At 41.8% G+C, this 9,931-nt stretch overlaps 1 protein-coding gene across 1 annotated transcript in view; it reads left to right on the forward strand.

Annotated features, from left to right (window-relative positions):
- SNTB2 (syntrophin beta 2) overlaps positions 1 to 5,489 on the forward strand; it is a 47,801-nt gene extending 42,312 nt beyond the window's left edge. Inside the window, exons 4-5 of the mRNA XM_017539333.2 lie at positions 4,295 to 4,479; positions 5,176 to 5,489. Coding sequence (XP_017394822.1) covers positions 4,295 to 4,479; positions 5,176 to 5,268 — 278 coding nt within the window. The 3' untranslated portion in view covers positions 5,269 to 5,489. The remainder of the gene's footprint in view (positions 1 to 4,294; positions 4,480 to 5,175) is intronic.
- The last annotated feature ends 4,442 nt before the right edge of the window (positions 5,490 to 9,931 follow it).

The following is a 9,931-nucleotide window of genomic DNA, read 5'->3' on the forward strand; positions in this document are numbered from 1 at the left end:
AGACGGAGTTTCACTCTGTCACCCAGGCTGTGGAATGCAGTGGCGTGATGTCAGCTCACTGCAACCACTGCCTCCCAGGTTCAAGCGATTCTCCTGCCTCAGCGTCCTGAGTAGCTGGGATTACAGGTACATGCCACCACACTTGGCTAATTTTTGTATTTTTAGTAGAGACGGGTCTTTGACATTTTGGCCAGGCTGGTCTCGAACTCCTGACCTCAGGTGATCTGTGAATCTCGGCCTCCCAAAGTGCTGAGATTACAGGCATGAGCCACTGCGCCTGGCCCAGTGGCATTTCTTTTAATAATGAGAAAGACTTGAGCATTTAAAAAAGTGAATGGGAGGGATCTGATTCAGAGGGACGTATTGAAAACACAAGAGGTAGAAGGAGTAATCAGTTCTTATACAGTTTCTAGGAAGGTGGCGGTAGATGCGATCCAAAGCACAGGTGAGGGGATTAGCCTTAGTTTGGAAGAGGGACAGATGTAGGAGAGGAAATGATGGAGGGAGATGTACAGCTCTCTCTTAGCTGTTGAAGTGGGCAATGCCTTTTACTGCTCGGTAATTTGGGCCATAAACATCCCTGGCTTTTTCTCCATCCCTAAATCCAGCTGCAGTTATAAGCCACTTTTATGTTGTTTGAATTTTTTTATTTTATGTTATTATTTTTTAGAGACACAGTCTCACTCTGTTGCCCAGGCTGGAGTGCAGTGGCACAAACATGGCTCACTGCATCCTTGACCCTCCAGGCTAAAGAGATCCTCCCACCGAAGCTTCCCAAGTAACTGGGACTACAGGTGCATGCCACCATGCCTGGCTAATTTTTGTAATTTTGGTAGAGATAAAATCCCACTATGTTGTCTGGACTTAAACTCCTGGCCTCAAGCGATCCTCCACCTCAGCTTCCCAAAGTGCTGGAATGACAGGCATGAGCCACTGTGCCCAACCAGTTGTTTGAATTTTTTTTGAGACAGAGTTTTGCTCTTGTTTCTCAGGCTGGAGTGCAATGGTGCGATCTTGGCTCACCGTAACTTCTGCCTTCCAGGTTTAAGTAATTCTCCTGTCTTAGCCTCCCGAGTAGCTGAGATTACAGGCATGCACCACCATGCCTGGCTAATTTTGTTTTTTTGTTTTTTTGTTTTTTTTAGGAAAGACGGGATTTCTCCATGTTGGTCAGGTTGGTCTCAAACTCCTGACCTCAGGTGATCCACCCGCCTCGGCCTCCCAAAACAAAATCAGCATACTGAATTTTTTACTGAATTATTCATAAATTGGAGTGGATAGTGGTTATATAGCCATCCAAAAGCTTTCTAAGTGAACCAAGACATAATAAGCCACCTGCGACAGCTCAGATCTTTGCTAATAAGCCCCAGATGTTATCCCATCAAAAAAGGGCCACTCTTACTAGAAGGGGAATTTATACTTAAAAAAAAAATGTCACTTCTCACAGGTGCCTGCTCTACACACACACACACACACACACACACACACACACACACACACACACACACACACATATATATATATATATTTAGCACATTTATATGACCAGATCACAGTCTCATTCAGAAGAACCTGGTACTAATTATAAATTTTAAACTAAAACAAACTCAATATCTAGACCTAAATACATTAAGTTGGAAGATTCTGTTTTTTAAAAAACACCACATACACACACACACACACACACACACACTCTCTCTCTCTCTCTCTCTCTCTCTCTCTCTCTCACAGTCACATTTGGTTTCCTTTTTTTTTTTTTAAGATAGAGTTTTGCTCTGGAGTGCAGTGGCATGATCTCGGCTCACTGAAACATTCTCCTCCAGAGTTCAGGCAATTCTCCTGTCTCAGCCTCCCTAGTAGCTGGGATTACAGGCATGTGTCACCACACCCAGCTAATTTTGTATTTTTAGTAGAGGTGAGGTTTCTCCATTTTGGTCAGGCTGGTCTTGAACTCTCAACTTCAGGTGATTCGCCCACCTCAGCCTCCCAAAGTGCTGGGATTACAGGCATGAGCCACCGTGCCCAGCAGTTTCCTTTTCTGGTTCTCCAGGGGAAACAATCCAAAACAGACAAAGAAATCTCAGGGGTCAAGCAATTTGGGAGCCCGAGGTGGGTGGATCACTTGAGGTCAGGAGTTCCAGACCAGCCTGGCCAACATGGTGAAATCTCTGTCTCTACTTAATACACAAAAATTAGCCAGGCATGATGGCTAACACCTGTAATCCCAGCTACTCAGGAGGCTAAGGCATAAGAATGGTTTAAACCCAGGAAGTGGAGGTTGCAATGAGCCAAGATTGCACCACCGCACTCCACAGCCTGGACGACAGAGCGAGTCTCTATCTCAAAAAAAAAAAAAAAACAAAAAAAACAAAAAAAACCTCTCAGGTCAGGTGCAGTGGCTCACACTTGTAATCCCAGCACTTTGGGAGGCTAAGGCAGGTGCATTGCCTGAGCTCAGGAGTTTGAGACCAGTTTGGGCAATATGTGGAAACTCCACCTCTACTAAAAAATATAAAAAAATAGCTGGGTGTGGTGTTGCCCACCTGTTATCCCAGCTACCTGGGAGGCTGAGGCACGAGAATTGCTTGAACCTGAGAGGCAAGAATCAATCGAGATTGTGCGACTGCACTCCATTCTGGGCGACAGAGCAAGACTCTGTCTCAAAAAACAAGGCCAGGTGTCATGGCTCATACCTGTAATCCCCACACTTTGGGAGGCCAAGGTGGGTGGATCACTTGTAGTCAGGAGTTAAAGACCAACCTGGCCAACATGGTAAAATCCCGTCTCTACTAAAAATGCAAAAATATTAGCAGGCTGTGGTGGTGTGCGTATGTAATCCCAGCTACTCGGCAGGCTGAGGTAGGAGAATCACTTCAGCCCGGGAGACTGAGGTTGCAATGAGCCAAGATCATGCCGCTGCACTCCAGCCTGGGTGACAGAGGGAGACTAAGTCTCAAAAAAACAAAAAAGAATCTCTAAATTTCTCTTTTTAAAATTTTTTTAGAGATTGCTCTGTCACCCAGGCTAGAGGGCAGTGGCATGATCATAGCTTACTGCAGCCTTGAACCCCTGGACACAATTGATCCTCCTGCCCCAGCCTCTCAAGTAGCTGAGACTATAGGCACGTGCCACCATGCCTGGATACATTTTTTATTTTTAGTAGAAATGAGATCTTGCCATGTTGCCCAGGCTGGTCTCCATCACCTGGCCTCAGGTGATCCTCCTGCCTTAGCCTCCCAGAGGGCTGGGATTATAGGCATGAGCCACCATACCTGGGGCATTTGCCAGTCTTGATGACCAAAATTGTTTGTGTTCTCTCAATTCAGATGTATCCTTTGAATTGTGTCTTTGATAGGATTGACTGTGTCTTTTGCTGAGTCAAGCCTTTAACTTTGATGAACATAATCTTTATCTTCATCCCAAATGTCAACCAAACCATGTCACAGCCCCTGAAAGGCCTCTCTGCCTTTGTTCCTTTGGTTGTTCTTTCTTGCCCAGTTCAGTCCTTCTGCTTCTTCCTCCCTGCCTGTCCAGTTTTACCAATTCTGTTGTTTTTTTTTTTCCTCCTGAGACATAGTCTCACTCTTGTCACACAGGCTGGAGTGCAATGGCGCAATTTCAGCTCACCGCAACCTCTGCCTCCCTGGTTCAAGCTATTATCCTGCCTCACCCTCCCAAGTAGCTGGGATTACAGGCATGTGCCACCATGCCCAGCTAATTTTTGTATTTTTAGAAGAGACAGGGTTTCGGCATGTTGGGCAGGCTGGTCTCAAACTCCTGACCTCAAGTGATCCACTCACCTCAGCCTCCCAAACTGCTGGGATTACAGGTGTGAGCCGCTGCACCTGGCCCAGTTTTACCAGTTCTTTAGGGCTTATCTGAAGCCACATCTTTCCTTGACTTTGGCCTCAATCAGTTTGTTGTTTGTTTATGTTCTGTACATTCTGCCTTACACAGTTGGGGATTTTCTGTTTATGCCAATGCGTTTACAAAGTCCTTGAGAGCAGGTACTGTATCTCTTACTTCTCGAGTGCCCTGCACAGCCTACACACACTTACCGGCACGAGCGTTCAGTGGGAATTAAACTGAATCAGATGTCAAGGAATGTTATGGTCATTTCTGCCTCATCTCAGTGACCAAAACAAAACTCACTTTAGAAGATTCCATATAGGTTAGGCATCACACATTCTCAAGAAAATAATATTTTTCCTATTTTGAAGTCAGAAGAATCCCTTTTCACTTGATAACTGACATAGCAACTTTACAACTAATGTTTCTTGCTTTTCCTCAATAGGCTGCATGTTAAATGGCCAAGAGGTGAGACTTACTATTCACTATGAAAATGGGTTCACCATCTCCAGGGAAAATGGAGGCTCCAGCAGCATACTGTACCGCTACCCCTTTGAAAAGCTGAAAATGTCTGCTGATGATGGCATCCGAAATCTATACTTGGATTTTGGTGGTCCCGAGGGAGAACTGGTAAGAGTGTTTCTGAAACACGTGTATCTAATAGATGTTCTCTCTTTTCTTCTCATGACTTCTTACCCCTTATGTACAAAATCGTGGACTGACATTCCATTTAGAACTAAGAAATTTTAAATTAAAAAAAGTTTTTTTTTGAGACGGACTTTCGCTCTTGTTGCTCAGGCTAGAGGGCAATTGTTCGATCTCTGCTCACTGCAACCTCCACCTCCCTGGTTCAAGTGAGTCTCCTGGCTCAGCCTCCCGAGTAGCTGGGATTACAGGCATGCATCACCATGCCTGGCTAATTTTGTGTTTTTAGTAGAGATGGGGTTTCTCTATGTTGGTCAGGCTGATCTCGAACTTCCAACCTCAGGTGATCCACCCGCCTTGGCCTCCCAAAGTGCTGGGATTACAGGCGTGAGCCACCGTGCCTGGCCTTCAGTTTTAAATTCTCTACTTTTTAGTTCTTCCTATCAGGCTTGGGGGAACCCATTACACTACCAGTTGTCTCCTAACTGGGGATGTGAAACCTCACACCAGTATTATGACATGGAATCACCTTTTTCCATAGTGCACTTTTGCCTGTGGCTTTAAGTTCCCAAGAGTTTCCATAGCTCTGGTACATTCTTAACCTAAGTTAAAAGTAAATTTATTTGCATTTTTGTTTATTAAGTTGTCTGTATATGGTAGTGATATGTCCTTTCTCCACAGACCATGGACCTGCACTCTTGTCCAAAACCGATTGTATTTGTGTTGCACACGTTCTTATCGGCCAAAGTCACTCGTATGGGACTGCTTGTATGAGCAACAAAAAATCAGAAAAGGACATTGACTGTCACAAGAAATATTTCCACCTCGAAAAAAAAAAAAGCACAAAAGAAAACTCTTTGCTCTTTCCTTCAGCACAGTGCCTTCGCAAGGACCTGCAAATCACTGCTGAACCATAACCGTGTTTAAAGAAGAGCCTACCTTTCACAATCGACCTTGGCCAGATATTCTAGGACTCTAAAAAGCTCCAAAATGAAGCTATTGATTTATTATCTTGTTTCATAATATGGTTTATGAGTAATTAGGTTTATTTCTCCTGCTAAAAAGAATGGCTCATTGTTTTCCTTTTAGACATAATCAAATACCCAAGCATTGTTTTTTCTTCTTCCTGTAGGATTTGTGTTGTGCTTAGCCTTGATCTGTTGTTCAGAACAATTGTCCCTTCCCAGGTGCTAGCTTGCAGCAGCGTGTTGCTTCGTGAGCATTCCAGATAGGTTGTATGTCTTGGAATTTACTGTACTCACAAGCTCCTTCCACCATAGGAAGTCCTTGAGTTGTATCACCAAAGGGTTCTTCCATCAGCCCTGGTTCTCCCTCTATCCCAGCCTGGCAGTCACTTCCCACCTTACCCCAAGCTTTGCCACTCTTAAGTGCTGTCTCTAGGACTTAGAACTTGCAAAATTTGATTTGTCTTGCCTTCCACTTCCTTTCTAGTGGTGACTGAGTTGAAAAGCAAGTTGGAAGCCACTGCTTTGAGAGAAAAGTTTTGCTTGGTTTAGGTTTTTCCAATTTTAGTTTTGGTAGGAGCCAGGGAATATTATAAGATTTATTTTAAAAGAAAATTCCTCTTCCTAGGTTAAGCCATTTTTTTTATTGCTTACCAAATGTGCCTTTGGTTAGGGTTAGTGGAGCTTTATTAGTCACTATTTGAATAACTGGAAATCACTGCCATTTCAAGGAGATCGCCTATCTTAGTTTGGAGGAAGAGTCTTCAAGGTGGGTTTCCTTAATGGCATCTCTTCCAGTAGGCAGATCTCTTTGAGCAAGATAAATCCTAAAGAGCCAGTCTGCTTGAGGAGTAGACTTTGTGGGTGAAGCCAGCTCTTCTGCACAAACCATGTCAAGTTGTTTTGGGCTGCCCATGTAGCATCCTGGCTGTGGCCTGGCCCTTTGTGGCAGCAGTCGCATAGACGAGCAGCTGCTCATTCAAGATTTAGTGTTGGCTTCACAGCACTCCCTACAGTGGGCAGGGTGATGAGACCGTGGAACAGCTACCTGCTTTTGGTTAAGCATTGCCAGATGTCATCATTAGGACACAGTAGCAATAAGATTGCTGATTTTGTAGTATTAGAAAATCACACTCAGCTTGTTTTTCCTAACTTTGAAGGAGGTATATATCTGCAAACATTTAAAGTGGTATAATATCAATATAAAATGTCAAGATTAGCGCAGTCCCTGGATCTCAAAGAATAGGTAGTATTACTTGGATGTCCTTTTTTTTTTTTGAGATAGAGTCTCACTCTGTTGCCCAGGCTGGAATGCAGTGGCATGATCTTCACTCACTGCAACCTCCACCTCCCGAGTTCAAGTGATTCTCCTGCCTCAGCCTCCCAAATAGCTGGGATTACAGGCACCTGCCACCACACTCGGCTAATTTTTGTATTTTTAGTAGAGGCAGAATTTCACCATGTTGGCCAGGGTGGTCTTGTACTCCCAACCTCAAGGAATCCACCTGCCTTGGCCTCCGAAAGTGCTGGGATTATAGGCATGAGCCACTGTGCCTGGTCCAAGATAAATTTTCATTTAAGGGAAGGAATAAAAATGTCTGGAAGGTGTAGCAATGATTTCTAGAATCAGAATTTCACTACATTAATACCCTCAGGTAAGCAATCTTAAAGCCTCTATGCAGTGAGAGCATTATTAATATGAGATATTGAATGATGTGTTTACAGACTTCAGCAGCAGAGCCACGTGGTTGAGGTTTTCTGTGTTAATGTGAAAGGCTAAGCCACTAAGATTTGCAGGGGAGCTTCTGAGCCACCGTCCTCATTGGTTATATGAAGATGTAAAATAGGTGTGATTTAAATATGAGCAGGAAATGCAAGTCATGTGTTCATTTCACTCATTTTGGTCAAGGTTAAACTGACGTGTGTAGCACTGAGGTCTGTAGGGTTCTTAATAACGACTTTTGAGTCTTAGTGTGAAATCAAAGTATGGGAGGTTTCCTTTGTCCACTAGCAGCCCCAAGAACCAGAGCCCTTATGCTGCTTTTCTTAACACTTAACAGCTCTCCAATCATGATGACCAAGGTTGTTCTTCAATCAAATGTGTTTTTGGGATTTTCAGTCCACAAATGAAGTGCTCTCTAATGAATGGGACACCATGATAAATATGTATTTATATTTAGATGCCAAAGTATGGCAAATTATTTTCAAATGATAATGAAAAATGGGCATTTTCAATATTCTACCTTTTTTATAGAACCAGCTCATTTTTCATTTCTTTTTCATTTTGAATTAAGCAAATTGTTGAGGATGTGGTGGGCTCCAGTGTGTAGAATGGAAAGGCAACTGCAGAATCAAGTCCACTCCCCATTCAGAGGGACTGCTTCCTGTGCCTCCCAAACCCGGAATTTAGACAGCTTCTCCACATTCCACACAGAGGCCTAGGAGCAGCCAGTTGGTATATGAAACGTCTCCCGCCTCTTCTCCTAAAACTTCTCTCCTTTCTCTTCATAAAAAGAAAAAGAAAGGAACAAAAGAAAAACGCTCAGTTTTTCTTTTTCTGAAAAAGGTAAGTCCTTTCCTGAAGTCATCAAATGAAATATTACCTGGAAATTAGTATCTAATGTTTTATATGAAGAAATACTTCATATGTTTTCATATGTATGCTCATACAGTATTTATTAGATAGTTGTAACTGTAAACTCACTTTCCTAGTAGACAAGAGTTTCAGGTTAAATACTGGAACATATATAGGCAATCAAAAATACTACTTTAAATGTCATCCACCTATTTTAAAGCCATGTTTTAGCACTTCTTAGGCCAAAGAAGGTCTGATAGTGCCTGTTTTTATCTTCTATACTGAAAATTATTGCATGGCAGGAGAGATTGGATTATTTATTATATTTTTATAAGTAAAAAAATCTTTCTAAACAACAAATAACCTAACATTATTACTGATTATTTTCCTAATTTACCCTCCTAAGTTGAATGGTAACAAAGCTTTTTCCAGCTGACTGAATGCACTTAGCTGATAAACGGAATTTGTTTCTTTTTTTCTTTCTTTCTTTTTTTGAAACAGGTTCTCACTCTGTCACCCAGGCTGGAGTGCAGTGGTATGATCATAGCTGACTGCAGCCTCAACCTTCTGGGCTCAAATGAACCTTTCACCTCAGCCTCCTGAGTAGCTGGGACCACAGGTGTGTGTCACCACACCTGGCTAATTTTTGTGGTTTTTTGTTTTGTTTTGTTTTAGAGACAGGGTTTCACCATATTGCCCAGACTGGTCTTCAACTCTTGAGCTCAAGCAATACTTCTGCCTCAGCCTCCCAAAGTGCTGGTATTATAGATGTGAGCCACTGCACCTGGCCCCAGAAATTATGCTTAAAAAAAAAGTTAAGCTGTGTGGAATCTGGACAAGGCTGTGTTTATCCTAGAAACAGGATTTGTTGTAAATGGTTTTGATGGACAAAAGTGTGAGAAAAGGTTATTGATTTTTTTAAATTTTGTGAGAAACTCCAGGCCTTCTTGCTTAACTTATATGCATGTGAATATATTTGTTTGTTTTCAAAGCCATAGAAGAATCTCTGTTCATATATTTTAATGCAAATTATCTTGTATGCTGCTATGCAAATTCTATTAAAAGCCCTACCTGCTTAAGAATTAAACATTTTTTAAACTTTCAGGGAAGACCTGTAGATTCAAGCACTTTTTCTGCTTTTTTTGTATCTTATCTTGGACACATGCTGAATTATGTTCTTATTATTTTCACTGGTTATAAGCTATTGCTTGTACATATTTAAACTATCCAAATATCCAGCATACATTTCCACGTGGCTGCCATCGGCTGTTGATGCCATGAATGAAATGGCTGGTTAGAAAGCCAAAGGTCTTCTTTTTCCAATCCCTAATGAATAAGTAAAATGCCAGATCTTTTTGATCTCAAAGCAAATTGTTCTGATCAGATCAAATATCTATGTAATGAAAAGAGACTTACTTAAATGTGGGATTCTGCTTAAAACTTAAGTTGAATTTGACTGTATTCATATTCATTCTTTTTATATATCTATCAGGTATGACATTAAGTACCAAGTGGTATTATATTTGACTTTGAGTTTGGAAATCACTTTCAGTTAAATTTCAGTTAATTGTGGCTTTTTTTTTTTAACCCCACTGAAGATGAAAGTAGAGGAATCTGCCAAATCCTACTGTTCCCTCTGTGTGCCCTTATTCTAATTGCTTGGTAATCTAAAATTATTCTGACTTTCCACATACTGTCTTTAAAAACCAGTTGTAGCAATCTGCCCCGCTCTACCCTTTAAGCTAAATCTTTCACTGTGCTGGATACATAGACACTCGATAAATGTGTGATGATAGTTCTAAAATAATTATGCTATGTATCAGGGCTGTGTATTTTTGAACAATATGGTTATTCCTATGCTGTGATGCTAAGTGGAATTTATTTTACACTAGTAATA

The sequence above is a fragment of the Cebus imitator genome, unplaced genomic scaffold, assembly GCF_001604975.1.
Source record: "Cebus imitator isolate Cc_AM_T3 unplaced genomic scaffold, Cebus_imitator-1.0 Scaffold118, whole genome shotgun sequence".
NCBI classification, from domain to species: domain Eukaryota; kingdom Metazoa; phylum Chordata; class Mammalia; order Primates; family Cebidae; genus Cebus; species Cebus imitator.